General features: G+C 45.0%; 1 protein-coding gene across 2 annotated transcripts in view; it reads left to right on the top strand.

The window, feature by feature from the left end:
* Positions 1-297: 297 nt before the first annotated feature.
* The window catches only part of GXYLT2 (glucoside xylosyltransferase 2), a 104,575-nt gene continuing 90,361 nt past the window's right edge, over positions 298-14,511 (top strand). For both annotated transcript variants that reach the window (XM_060202860.1, XM_060202861.1), the window contains exon 1: positions 298-832. In XM_060202860.1, the coding sequence (XP_060058843.1) occupies positions 561-832 (272 nt within the window). In that variant the 5' untranslated portion in view covers positions 298-560. The remainder of the gene's footprint in view (positions 833-14,511) is intronic.

The following is a 14,511-nucleotide window of genomic DNA, read 5'->3' as shown; positions in this document are numbered from 1 at the left end:
GCGGCTTTGCCAGGTTCCAGCCCACCGCATTGGGAGGAAGCTCTGGTAGTGAGGTCTCCGACTCTACCTAGCTATCTATCTATCTCTGGAAAAGTTAGCCCAGAGCGATGAAGGCCGGTGACGAGCAAGGGAAGGAAGGACAGAGAGATAGAGGAAGGTATGAAGAAGGACGCGAAAGACCATGGATGTAAATGAAGGAATGGCACTGCTGGGGTTGGATGCAACATCGGATGGACGGAGTAATGGAGGGATGGAGGAAGCGGGGCGGGGTGGGTGGGGGGGTTGAAGGAGCTGTACCTGGAGTGAGCGAAGAGTCTGGCATCTGGTGGGCGGGCGGCTACTCCACACAGTACGGTAGGCGCGGGCTGCTCCTCCTCAAGCCCAGCCCGCGCTCACCCCCTCCCGCCCCCTCCAGAGCCTTTGCCCGACCGACTGCCTCCTCGGACCCCAGTCCCCGCAGGCGAGCGCAGGAGGCGGCTGTTGCACGCTCCCCGCCACCCGCGCGCCGCGATGCGCCAGGAGGCCGAGCCGCCCGGGGGCTGCAGCCGGCGCGCCTCACCATGAAGCTCCGCAGCAAAGCGGCCGCGCTGCTCCTGCTGGCGCTGCTCGCGCTGCTGCTCGGGCTGCTGTCCCTGCGCGCCCGCCGCGCCGAGCCTCCCGCGGCCCCCGAGCCGCCCGCGCGCCCCGCAAGCGCCCCGCAGCGCCGCCCTGCGCGCCCTCCCGGCCCGGGCCCCCGCGCCCTCCCCGGCCCCGCCGCTCGCAGACGCCGACCGCCACGACTGCGCCCCGCAGCGGGTCGCCGGAGCTCCGCAAGCCTGGAGAAGTTGGCGAGGTGAGTCGTGGCAGACCCAGCATTTCAGCCGGGGGGCCCCGTGTCACACTTCCTCCGCTTTGGGCTGGAGGGACAGACTCCAACTTGAGCCAAGGACCCCCAGCTTCACCTCGGCCACATCCACCGAGTCCTCCCAGCCGCGCCGTGCTCGTAAGCACCTGGGTTTTCCCGAGGAGCGCCAGAAAGTGGCTTCTAAATACCCTTCCTTTTTTTTTTTTTTCCCCCCTCTCTGCTTTCTTGCAAACACGCGCCCTTTGTTTAGTTTTTCAAAAGCCGTCGTGGTGCAAGAATGCCTTATCAAAGTCTCATGTTTCACTGGAGTTTTTTTTTTTCTTTTCTTTTTTTCTTTTTCTAACCAAAAGCATGTCTGATGGAGTTGGAGAAGTTTGATGTTTATCAAGGACGGGCTGCCTCGCATGCAACCACGAATCGCCCTGCGATGAGTGTAGGAGGTAGCCCGTCACATTTATTAAAAAGTTTTCTCCTGGCGAGAAGCGATGCGTGGCACCGGAAAGGCAGCAGGGGTGGGGGAGTGGTAGGGGAGTGCTTGTTCCTTGTTCTGTTTCAAGCTCAAGTGTGGTTAAAGGGTCCATCATGGGAAGCATCTTAACCTTTGACTTCATGCTTGATGCTTTCTTTCTCCTCGCAAAACTTAACACAGATTTAGGCTTATTCATGTGAGTATTTTATCTTCAGCCTTGAGATGGCTGGAAAGGGATTTGCCTTCATTTCCTTTGTTGTGAAGAGCTTTCTTAACAACCCTCCCTGCTTGTACCATCTGTCTCCTCTATCTTTTCATACAAAAGATCAATGAAACTGATTAAGTGTTGGTTCTTTGAAAGAGTAAACAAAATTGGCAAACCTTTGGTCAGAGGTACTTTATTAAAAAAAAAAAAGACTAATAAATAGGATTGTAAATGAAAGAGGAGATATTACAACAGACATCCAGAGTATTATGCCAGGCTTCTGTGAACAACTAGATGCCATCAAGGTAAAGAATCTGGAAGAAACAGAAAAGTTCCTAGAAACATATAACCTTCCAGAATTGAACCAAGAATTAGAAAACATGAACAGGCCCAACACAGCCAAAGATATTAAAACGGCCATCAAGAACCTTCCCAACAATAAAAGTCCAGGCCCAGATGGTTTTACAAATGAATTCTACAAAATCTTAAAGGAAGAGTTAATATCTCTATTTTTTAAGTTCCTCTTTTTGTTTGTTTGTTTTTACCAGAGCACCGCTCAGCTCTGGCTTATAGTAGTGTGGGGGATTGAACCTGGGACTTTGGATCCTCCTGAATGAGCCTCTTTGTATAACCATTATGCTATCTACTCCAACCCAGCTCCTCAGTCTTTTCTGAGCTGTTGATGTTTCTGACATGGCAGCATCTGATTTCCTTTGTTGGGTTTCTTCCCTATTTAAAATGAATTGAATAATTCATTTGGACCATAATGACTAAATCTGTTGCTGGCACTTTTCATGTAACTAGAGAAAGAAACACACAAACACCCTTATAAAGAATTGTCAGGGGGGCTAGGTGGTGGTGCACCTGGTTGAGCTCACATGTTACAATGTGTAAGGACCCAAGTTCAAGCCCCCAGTTCCCACCAGAAGGGGGAAAGCTTTGCAAGTGATTGAGTAGTGTTGCATGTCTCTCTCCCTCTATCACCCCCTTCCCTCTCAATTTCTGGCTGTCTCTATCCAACAAATAAAAGTAATTTTTTTAAGTGGGGGTAAATAGCATAATGGTTATGCAAAGAGACTCTCATGCCTAAGGCTCTGAAATCCCAGGTTCAATCCCCCACAGCACCATAAACCAGGGCTGAGCATTGCTCTGGGAAGAAAAAAAAAAAAAAGCCAAGCAATGGCACATATAGTACTAAGTGCAAGGACCTGGGTTCGAGCCCTGCTGCCCACCTGCAGGGGGACGCATCATGAATCAGGTCTGCAGGTGTCAATCTTTCCCTCTTCCCTCTCAATTACTCTCTTTGTCCTACTGAATAAAATGGGCAAAAGAGGAAAAAAAATATCCACCAAGACCAGTGGACTTGCTGGCACCAAGCCCCAGCAACTGGAGGCAAAAAATAATAATAATAATAATTAAAATATAGGGAGTTAGGCGGTAGCCCAGCGGGTTAAGTGCGTGTGGCCCGAAGCGCAAGAACCAGCGTAAGGATCCTGGTTCGAGCCCCCAGCTCCCCACCTGTAGGAGAATCGCTTCACAGGCAGTAAAGCAGGTCTGCAGGTGTCTGTCTTTCTGTCCCTCTCTCTGTCTTCCCCTCCTCTATTCATTTCTCTCTGTCCTATCCAACAATGACATCAATAACAACAATAATAACTACAACAACATTAAAAAACAAGGGCAACAAAAGGGAAAATAAATAAATATAAAAATTAAAATATAGTGATTTAAAAAAATAATAAAGCATTTTAAAAAGGGGCAGGGGTAGATGCATAATGGTTATGGAAAGAGAATGTTATGCCTGAGGCTCCAAAGGCCCAGGTTCAATCCACCCCCCTCCCCATAAACCAGAGCTGAGCAGTGCTCTTGTAAAAATAAAGAGAGAGAGAGAGAAAGAAAGAACAAAGTAACTGACACCATTTAATACAACTAACCTTTTGTCAGGCACTGTGCCTACAGCAGTGCATAATAATATCTTTGTTATCAGACACTTTACTTGTATTGATGATGTCATCGAAACATAACCCTATGATAATGGTTCTCATTAAAGTGTGGCCTTTGAACTAGCAACAGAGAGTTGCCTGGGGCCTTGACAGAAATGGTAAAATACCTCCCTTTGATAGTACACTGCTTTGCCAAGTGCTTGATCCAGGTAGGGGCCCAGCTCCTACCACATTGATGGAAGCTTTGGTGATGCTATGGTCTCTTTCACTCCCTCTCCCTCCCTCTCTCTCTACCATTCTCTCTCTCTCTCCCTCTGTGTGTGTGTGTGTGTGTGTGTGTGTGTGTGTGTGTGTGTATATATATATATATATATATATATATATAGAGAGAGAGAGAGAGAGAGAGAGCGCGAGAGGGAGGAGGAGGAGGAGGAGGAGGAGGAATGAAAGCAGGCAGGCAGATTCATGGTTGGGGAGAGGTAGTATAGTAGGATCTTTCATGCTTGAGGCACCAAAGGTCCCAGGTTTAATCCCCACCACCACTATAAGCCGGACCTTTGAGGTCCAGGTCAGGTAAGAAGGAAGGAGAAAGAAAAGAAGAAAAAGGAGGAGAAATGCAGGTTCTCTGGCTCTATCCCACTAGCATCACTAAATCAGAAACCATGGGTGGGTATGAGGTTGGCTATCAGTGTCTTAAGTATTTCTGGATGTGTGATGATGACCAAATTTTATTTTATTTTATTTTATTTTATTTTATTTTAATTTCTTTATTGGGGAGATGACCAAATTTTATTCTCATTTTGAATACCAGGAAAGTACAACAAAAGGTTTAGCATTAGCCCAAGGTTCATAGACATAAAGTGTGTGTGTGTGTGTGTGTGTGTGTGTGTGTGTGTGTGCGCGCGCGCGCACGCACACACCACATCTGGATAAGAAGGATAAAGATCAGTCAGTCTGGACCCAGGTCTGGCTCTTCTTAGCTGCCGTGCTAATGTCATCCTGCCTTTTATGGCTGTACTGAGATTTTTCTAAACAAATCTCACAGATTTTTGGGCCTGTCTGATTCTTCAAGGTGTCCAGAACATTGGGGCAACATCTCCTTTTCTGTCTCTGAACAAATTGGCTCTGACTAAGAAGAGATCATGAACAGAATCCAAATGAATGTTTTGGGGGAAGGAGTATTCCCATGAGCACCAGCACCTCTTGAGGCCATTTTTCTTTGGAACATATCTCTTAGATTATCATGGAAATTCTGGCCAACACTGTAGGAATAGAGAACAAAAATTTTAAGCTAAGGAAAAGGAAAAGCTACAGCAAGTGTCAGCCTCAAATGCATGCACATTGAAAGCCAAGTGTCCTCTAGAGAAGTTGACTTTTTTTTTTTCTGGACCTCTTTAATATTTCTTTTGCTACCTACCTGGTCAGGAATGGCAAAAAGAAGACTCTGGAGCAGTAAGGGAACAGGAGGAAAAAATCTGAGCATAGATTCGTTTATTGCTTTCCTGATCCTGCCTGGGTTAAATTTTTGTGGTTTAGGAGGAATTTCATTTTAGGGAGGAAAAAGAAAAGCCTCATGTTTTCAGAAAACTGAGTACTTTAATCTTTTTATGTGGCCAGAATCCAGAAGAGATGAAAACTACATGATCTCATTTCCCAAAGCTCCGGGAGGGTCAGACTTGTGGTTGTAGTCAGCAGAAAACTGGGAGTTGGATGTGGTACAGCCCACCACCTGCTGACCATCCGAGGATGGGATGCACACACCCCGGCAGGCCTCCCCAAACACACACATAACACGCACATCCCAGGGTACTGCAGTTAGTGAAGTTTTCTGCCGTGTCAGCACAGGAAACATAACACTCCCCTTTCACATCTTGTTTTCATTTCTGAGAAGTTTCCAGGGACTTGCCTAGTTAGCAGGCAGACCCTACAATTTTCTAACTACTCATTTGTATGCAATTGGTCCTGTGGTGGCTTCCCCTCTCTATAAATTTAAAGACAGAAGGTACATTTTGAGCTTTTAGGTCTAGGGTGGCATCTGAGAATGGATACCACACTATAGGTAGTCACTTCAGTGCACAAGAGAAAGGAAATCTCCCTTCTACTTTGTGTGTTGGTGAGTTATACCTGGCCGGCTTCCAAAAAGAATTTGAGATGACTTAGAGTAAAAAGCACATATACAATAAGACCATTGTGGCACCTATAAAAAGAATGAAGAGTCATAAAGAGTAGGGGGAAAATAAGTACTATTTGTCAAAAACTGAAGCCTCCATTGTTATAAGAATTAGATGTTTTTTGGTTTTTTTTTTTTTTTTTTTTTTTTTTTTGCCTCCAGGGTTGTTGCTGAGGCTCGGTGCCTGTACCATGAAATCCACTGCTCCTGAAGGCCATTTCCCCCCCTTTTGTTGCCCTTGTTGTAGTTATTATTGTTGTTGTTGATGTCGTTTGCCGTTGGATAGGACAGAGAGAAATGGAGAGGGAAGGGGAAGACAGAGAGAGAGGGGGAGAGAAAGATAGACATCTGCAGACCTGCTTCACTGCCTGTGAGGCGACTCCCCTGCAGTTGGGGAGCCGGGGCCTCAAACCAGGATCCCTAGCCTGTCTTTGCGCTTTGCACCACGTGCGCTTAAGCCGCTGCGCTACTGCATGAGCCCCAAGAATTAGATGTTAAGTAGAACTCTCAGCCTCCTGGCTGCCTGGTCAAAAGGGAACCATGAGGAACTGCCTCATCTTCACTGAAGGTAAGAAGAAGGGGTTGGCTGGTGGTGCATCTGGTAAAGTGCACATGTTACCATGCACAAGGACCCAGATTCAAGCCCCCAGACCCCATCTGCAGGGAGAAAACTTAATGAGTGGTAAAGCAGTGCTGCTGGTGTCTCTCTCTCTCTCTCTCTCTCTCTCTCTATCTCACCATCCCACTCAAGTTCTCTCTGTATCTAGTAAAGAAGTAAATCAAAATAAAATATTCATATATTTAATATATATATATATATGAAAAAATTTTAAAAGACAGAGCCTTTTTTTTTTTTTCATTAAAACTGAATTGTAAAAAGAACTTTACTTGGAAATAGACTTTAAACTCTAGAAGACTATCTGTCCAACCTGCTTCTGAGAACTCTTTGAGCCTACATATGGGGAAGGAAATTAAAAAAAAAAAAAAAGGCACCTGACATCCTGAGAATTGGGTTCTTGTCTGAAGCCACTAATGTTGCCATCTTTAAAATGAGAAAATTGGGGAGTCAGGCAGTAGCGCAGCGGGTTAAGCGCAGGTGGCACAAAGCACAAGGATCCCGGTTTGGCTCCCCACCTGCAGGGAAGTTGCTTCACAGGTGGTGAAGCAGGTCTGCAGGTGTCTATCTTTCTCTCCCCCTTTTTGTCTTCCCCTCCTCTCTCCATTTCTCTCTGTCCTATCCAACAACAATGACATCAATAACAATGATAACTACAATAATAAAAAAAGGGGTAACAAAAGGAAATAAATAAATAAATGCTTTAAAATTTTTTATTGTAGTTATTATGTTTTATTTATTATTATTAATATTTTTAACCAGAGCACTGTTCAGCTCTGGCTTATGGTGGTGCGGGGGATTGAACCTGGGACTTTGGAGCTTCAGGCATGAGGGTCTGTTTGCATAACCATTATGCTATCTACCCTCCGCCCTAAAAAAATTTTTTTAAATGAGAGAATTGATCCAAAAGTTTGTTAAATTCTCTTCAGCTCTGACACATAACAGTTCTGTGATGAGATCATTAGTGGCTCCGTCCTCACAGGACCTGTTTGGCCCACTGTGCTATTCCTTGCGAAATCACCATTTCTCCATTATTAGCACTAACCTAGGGCTCTTACTGATTTCTCAACCTCACTTGTCTCCTGAATTTTACTCTTTTTTTTTCCCTTCTTCTCTGTGTTGGACTAATTATCAATGTTCTCTCTTAAAATATAGTTTCTAAGGCAGATTTAGGCCTCCTCTCTGCCCAGTAATACACTTCTGTCATTTAATCCACAGCCAGCAAATGTGCATCTTGTGTGTATGTATCCTGATCCAGATGCTCAGTGCCCAGTACCCCCTGGTTCCCACCTGCAGGGGGAAAGCTTCACAAGTGGTGAAGTAATGCTACAGCTGTGTGTGTGTGTGTGTGTGTGTGTGTGTGTCTTTCCCTCTCTATCTCCACCTTCCCTGTTAATTTCTCTCTGTCTCTATCCAATAAATAAATTAATTAAAACAACAACAACAAAAGCATCAGTCTGGCACATGCGATGCCGGGAGTTGATCTGAGAACCTCATGCTTGAGACTCCAATGCACGTTATCCACTGTGCCAACTTCTGGGTCGCTAAATATATGCTTTTTAAACAGAGATTCTAAAAATTCTGGACTTTTCTGTGGTGAGAACTGTACATGCATTGCTTATTATATTGATACACTGACTTTTAAGACTCATTTAAGGGTGGGAGATGGTTGCTGGGAGAACCAACATGTGATTAGAGGTTGAAACTTTCAGTCCTACCCCCAGGCCTTTGGGGAAGGGAAGTAGCTGTCAGGGACCTATGATGTACTCTGCCATGCCTATGTAATGAGGTCTCTCTGAAACCTCAAAAGCAGGGCCCAAGAAATAGCTCACTTGGACAGTGGACTGCTTTGCCACGTGCACAACCCTGACCCCCACCGCACTGAAGAAAGCTTCTGTGCTGTGGTCTCTTTCATTTCTTAACTGCCTCTCAGTTTCTATCTCTGTCTCAACAAAACAAAAAGACAGGGTTCAAAGATCTGGCTCGTTGGTGAGCAGGTGCAGCTAGCTATATGGAGAGTGCCAGGTGCAGAGAGCTAGCACAGAAGCCCCATGCCCTTTTCCCAGGCCTTGCCCTGTGCATCTGGTTCTCCTGAGTTATATCATTTTGTAATAATTGGGCAAGAGAAATACTTCTTTGAGATCTGTGGGCTGTTTGAGTAAATCAGCTGAATTCAAGGAAGAGAGTCATGGGAACCTCTATAGCTCGAAGGTCAGGAGCTATAGAGACGGTAGTAGGGCGGTTCTCCTTCTAGCGTTTGCCCTTCTTCCGTAGCCAGTCAACAGCATCAGGTTGAGCCTGATGTAAAGTTTCGAGACCTCCTTTGAATCTGGAGAGGTGGCAGTCGTTGACTATGTGGGTCATAGTCTGTCTGGAGCCGCAGGGGCAGTTCGGCTCGTCTCTGGCTCCCCAGCGATGGAACATAGCGGCGCACCGGCCATGGCCTGTTCGATAGCAATTGAGGAGGGCCCGATCATAACGTGCTAGGTCATAGCCGGGTTGACGCTTGCAGGGGTCTGTGATGAGGGGTTTGTTCTTTACCTCAGCTGACTGCCAACTCTGTTTCCAAGAGTCTGGAACAGAGAAGTTCAGTGTAGGCGTAGGGGACCAGATTGGGTGACGAGACGTCAAGCGTTGGACAGGGTGGGCGAAGATATCCGCGTATATTGGCAGGTCCGGTCGAGTGTAGACGTGGGAAATGAACTTAGATGATACCGCATCCCGACGAATATCTGGCGGGGCGATGTTGCTAAGAACTGGCAGCCATGGAACCGGGGTGGAACGGATGGTTCCAGAAATGATCCTCATGGAGGAATATAATTTGGAATCGACCAAGTGGACATGGGGGCTACGGAACCATCCTGGGGCACAGTGTTCTGCAGTGGAATAGCATAATGCCAGAGAGGATGATCGTAGTGTGGAAGCGCTCGCGCCCCATGAGGAGCTGGCCAGTCTTGCAATGATGTTATTCCTCGCGCCCACCTTTGCTGCAGTTTTTATGAGATGTTCGTGAAATGACAGAGTGCGATCGAGAGTGACGCCAAGATAGATTGGCTGGGCTTCATGCCGGATTCTCGTATCGCCAAGCTGCACATTAAGCTCATGAGGTCGGGTGGTTAAGTGGGTTAAGTATCTTCCCCTCCTCTCTCCATTTTTTAAAAAAATTTATTTTCCCTTTTGTTGCCCTTGTTGTTTTTCATTGTTGTTGTAGTTATTATTGTTGTTGCTATTGATGTTGTCGTTGTTAGGACAGAGAAAAATGGAGAGAGGAGGGGAAGACAGAAGGGGAGAGAAAGATAGACATCTGCAGACCTGATTCACCGCTTGTGAAGTGACGCCCCTACAGGTGGGGAGCTGGGGGCTCGAACTGGGATCCTTCCGCAGGTCCTTGTGCTTCGGCCCACGTGTGCTTAATCCGCTGCACTACCGCCGGACTCCTTTCTCCACTTCTCTCTGTCCTATCCAACAACGATGACAACAATAATAACTACAACAATAAAACAACAAGGGCAACAAAAGGGAATAAATAAATATTAAAACAAAAAATGAAGGGGGAGGAGGAGGAGCCACAATGATAGCCCAGGCTGGGAGATAGCTCACCTAGTATAGCACACACTATACCATGTGTGAGGAACTGGGTTCAAATCCCCAGTCATTTCATGGGAGCACCATGCAAAAGATAACTTTTGCTAGTGGTGAAGCATTGCTGTAGTCTCAGTTCCTGGCATCTCGTGTCAGTGATGCTCTGTCTTGCTTTGTTTTGTTATGGGATAGAGACAGAGAGGAATTGAGAGGGAAAAGGGACAGAGAGAGAAAAACACAGCTGCAGCACTACTTAACCACTTGTGAAGTTTTCCCCATGTAGGCAGAGACAAGAGGCTTCAACCCCAGTCCTTGCACATTATAACGTGCACTCAACTAGGTGTGCCACCACCTGGTCCCATGCCCTGTTTTTCTCTCTCCTTCCATAAGTAAGTAAATGCTAACAAAAGGAAATAAATAAATATTTTTTAAAAGGAAAAGCAGATACTTAAAAAATTTTTTTAAATTTATTTTCCCTTTTGTTGCCCTTGTTGTTTTATTGTTGTTGTTATTGATGTCGTTGTTGTTAGGTCAGAGAGAAATGGGGAGAGGAGGGGAAGACAGAGAGGGGGAGAGAGAAACACCTGCAGACCGGCTTCACCGTGTGTGAAGCGACTCACCTGCAGGTGGGGAGCTGAGGACTCAAACCCAGATCATTCTGCCTGTCCTTGCACTTCTCACCATGTGCGCTTAACCCACTGTGCTACCGCCCGACTCCCAACAGATACTATTAAAAAAAAAAGTTCAAATTTGTAAGGGAAAATATTATAGTTATCCCATATTTAAAAAATTTTTAATATTTATTTATTTTCCCTTTTGTTGCCCTTGTTGTTTCAGTTATCCCATATTTTTAAATGTTAGTATTTTACATATTTATATTCATAACTCACATATTAGGTATAACTCTTCAGGGTAGTATATCAAAATGTATAGCAGTGGTTATGAAATTGGAATTATAAGTGATTCTTTTTTTGTCTATCTGTATTTTTAATTTCTTCCTCTGATATATTCATAATTTGTATAGTTAATATTTTTAATATTTATTTTTTTTATTACTGAGAGAGTGGAGGGGACACCAGGTGATCACTCTGACATATGTGATGCCAGGGATTGAACTCAAGACCTCATGCTTTGGAGTTCAATACTTTATTCATTATGCCACTTCCCAAGCTGTTTTTTTGTTTGTTTGTTTGTTTTACCAGAATACTGGTCAGCTCTGGCTTATGCTCATGCCAAAGACTGAACCTGGAACTTTGGAGCCTCAAGCATGAAGGTCTAGTTGGGGAGACTGTATTTTTCTCCCTCTATTAAGTTGTTAGCCTTTTTGTGTGTTGGGGGGGGGAAGCTGGGGTGGGGATAGATGAGGAAGCTTGGTGGGGATAGAGACTCTCATGCCTGAGGTTCTGAGGTCCTAGGTTCAGTCCCCCACCACCACCAGTATAAGACAAAGTTGTTTTTTTCTTTTCTTTCTTTCTTCCCTTTCTTCTCCACTAGAGCACTCACTGCTCAACTCTGGTTTATGTTGGGCGGGGGACTTTGGAGCTTCAGGCATGAGAGCTTCTTTGCATAACAATTATGCTATCCACCCCTGACCTATAAGCCGGAATTGAACAGTGCTCTGGTTAAAAAAAAAAAAAAAAAAAAAAAAGAAAGAAAGAAAAAAAAGCTGTCCCCTTTTTTTTTTTGGAGGGGGCAGATGAGATAGAAATGTCAGTTTTGGGGGCCAGGCTATAGTGTACACATTACTATGCACAAGAACTCAAGTTCAAGCCCCTTGTTCCCACCTGAAGGGGGGAAGCTTTACCAGTGGTGAGACAGGTCTGCAGGTGTCTATCATTCTCTCTCCCTTACTATTTCTCCCTTCTCAATTTCTCTCTGTCCTATCAACTATCAAGGAAAAAAAAAAAAAAGGGAGGAGGGGAAAATGGCCGCCAGAAGTGGTGGACTTACAGTACTGGCACTGAAGCCCCAGTTAAATGACTCTGGCAGCAGTAAATAAATAAATATTTTTTTAAAAAAGACAGTAAAAATAAATAAATATTTAATTTAAGGGGGTCAGTTAAGTGCACATAGTAAAAAACACAAGGATAAGCACAAGGATCTGGGTTTGAGCCCCTGGCTCCCCACCTGCAGCTGGGATGCTTCACAAATGGTGAAGCAGGTCTGCAAGTATCTCTTTGTCTCCCCCTCTCTATCTCTCCCTCCTCTCTCAATTCCTCTCTGTCCTATCCAACAAAAATGGGGGGGAAAAGTGGCCTTCAGGAGCAGTGAACTTATTGCCAGCACCAATCCCCAGCGATAACCCTGGAGGCAAATATATATATATATATATATATATATATATATATATATATATATATATATATATAATTTTTTTAATTAAAAAAAAGTGGGGCTGTTGTGGTCCGGGAGGTGGCACAGTGGATAAAGCATTGGATTCTCAACCATGAGGTCCTGAATTCCATTCCCAGCAGCACATGTACCAGAGTGATGTCTGGTTCTTTCTCTCCTCCTATCTCTCTCATGAATAAATAAATAAATTCTTTAAAAAAAGAGATAGGAAAAAAAAAAGTGGGGCTGGGTGGTGGTGCACCCAGTTGAGCACACACATTACCATGCACAAGGACACAAGGACCCTAGTTCAAGCCCCTGGTCCCTACCTGCAAGGATGGAAGCTCCAAGAATGATGAAGCAGTGCACAGGTGTCTCCCTCTTATAAATAAATAAATAATTATGTAAAAATTTTCAACAACATCCTGATTTGAAAAGGAGAAGGAGATACAGAAATAGAATCTTTTAAAAATGTATTTATTGGGTGGGGGTAGATAGCATCGTGGTTATGCAAAGAAACTGTCATGCCTGAGGCTCCGAAGTTCCAGGTTCAATCCCACGCACCACCATAAGCCAGAGCTGAGCAGTGCTTTGGTGTTTCTCTGTGTCTTTCTCTCTCTGCATCTCTCTCAAAAATAAGTAAAATACTTTTTTAAAATTGTGTTTATTTATTTATGATTTGATACAGAGAGAAATTGAGAGGGGAGGAGGAGAGGGAAAGACACCTGCAGCCCTGCGTCACCACTCATGAAGCTTTGCCCCTGCTGGAGGGGACCAGGGGCTTGAACCTGGGTCCTTTCGCACTATAATGTGTAGTGCTTAACCAGGCCACCACCTGGCCCCTGAAATAGAATCTATGTCAAGAGTAAGGGAGTCCTGGGATTCCCACACAGACATGATGGGCCTAGACCTCTAACAGATCCCTGTCTCCACTGTCGCTGGTCATCTTCATCAAGAACAACATAATGGACCCCTTTGTGGACCCCTATAGGACCTTGCCCTCAATGTGGATCAACAATGGTATGGAATGTTCCATTATCTGAAGGGAGGTTGGACAACATACTCTACCACTTGAGGAAGATGGATCCTGAAATTAGGGCAGTCTAGAATGTTCCTGAATGCGAGGTCAGACCTCCTACAGGAATGGTCCTACATGCTCCTGTGACAAATATGGGTCCCAGATCAAATTGATGGGATTTACAGTTAACAATATATACTTTTCCCGTATTTGGGAGTTACTCTCTTCCCTGATCCAGCTTTCTAGTCATTTTTTTTTTATCTTTATTTACTTATTGGATAGAGACAGCCATAATTGAGAGGGAAGGGGGGGGGGAGTGATAGGGAGTGAGACACCTGCAACACTGCTTGACCACTCGCAAAGCTTTTCTCCTGCAGGTGGGGACTGGGGGCTCGAACCCAGGCCCTTGCGTATGTAACATGTGCACTCAACCAGGTGTGCCACCGCCTAACCCCGCTAGTTCTTTTTAATGAGGATTAGTTCAGGCAGCATTGTAGAATTTTGTAGGGAAGAGAATCATACCACTGTGCATGACCTCAGCTAATGGCTAATGGATGGGTGGTGAAGTGCTGTGCGCAGGGAGGTTTGGAGTGAGAGACTGAAGTTCAGTCCATGCACAGACCACTGAGCCAGGAGCCCTGAGTAGTGCTACAGACTTCACCTGCCCAAAGGGGGTCCTTCTCTGGTGCACTTGTATGTGACACTAAATATAGCACAATGACTTATAAAGCACAGTTCACAAGTAATGCTTCTTGGATGTGAACCCTTGCGCTGCCGCATGCTAGTCACTATGCACGTGGAGGTGTACAAGGGTTTCTAAAAGTAGATACAGGCATACAAAGTAGATACAAGCAGAATGACCGACCTTAGACACTGAGCACATTCTGTGCACTGGACTCAGACTTTGCTTAGGAACACAGCCGTGTTTCACTTACCACCATCCAAACTAAATACAGACTATTGAGAGCTGAGTGCACTTACAAATCATTTCATTAAGCTTCCCCTGGCAGCTTTTTTTGGCACTCTGTTGCCTCTGTTCATAAAATAATACCCTAACTTCAAGGAAAATGTCAGCTCTTCTGTCTAATTTGGATTATATTAAAGATACTTAACTTTACACCATGGGTCATTAAAAGTGGCTTATTAGCACAGTCCTTAGCATCATGTCTTCCTTCCTTCCTTCCTTCCTTCCTTCCTTCCTTCCTTCCTTCCTCTCTCTTTCTTTCTTCTTTTTAATGAGAAAGTGATACAGATATATATATATACAGAGAGAGAGAGAGAGAGACCAGAGCACTGATCCGTTCTGGCTTATGGTAGTGCTGGGCACTGAACCTAG

The sequence above is a fragment of the Erinaceus europaeus genome, chromosome 12 (assembly GCF_950295315.1).
Source record: "Erinaceus europaeus chromosome 12, mEriEur2.1, whole genome shotgun sequence".
NCBI classification, from domain to species: Eukaryota; Metazoa; Chordata; class Mammalia; order Eulipotyphla; family Erinaceidae; genus Erinaceus; species Erinaceus europaeus.
This window is presented reverse-complemented; position numbering and strand designations above follow the sequence as displayed.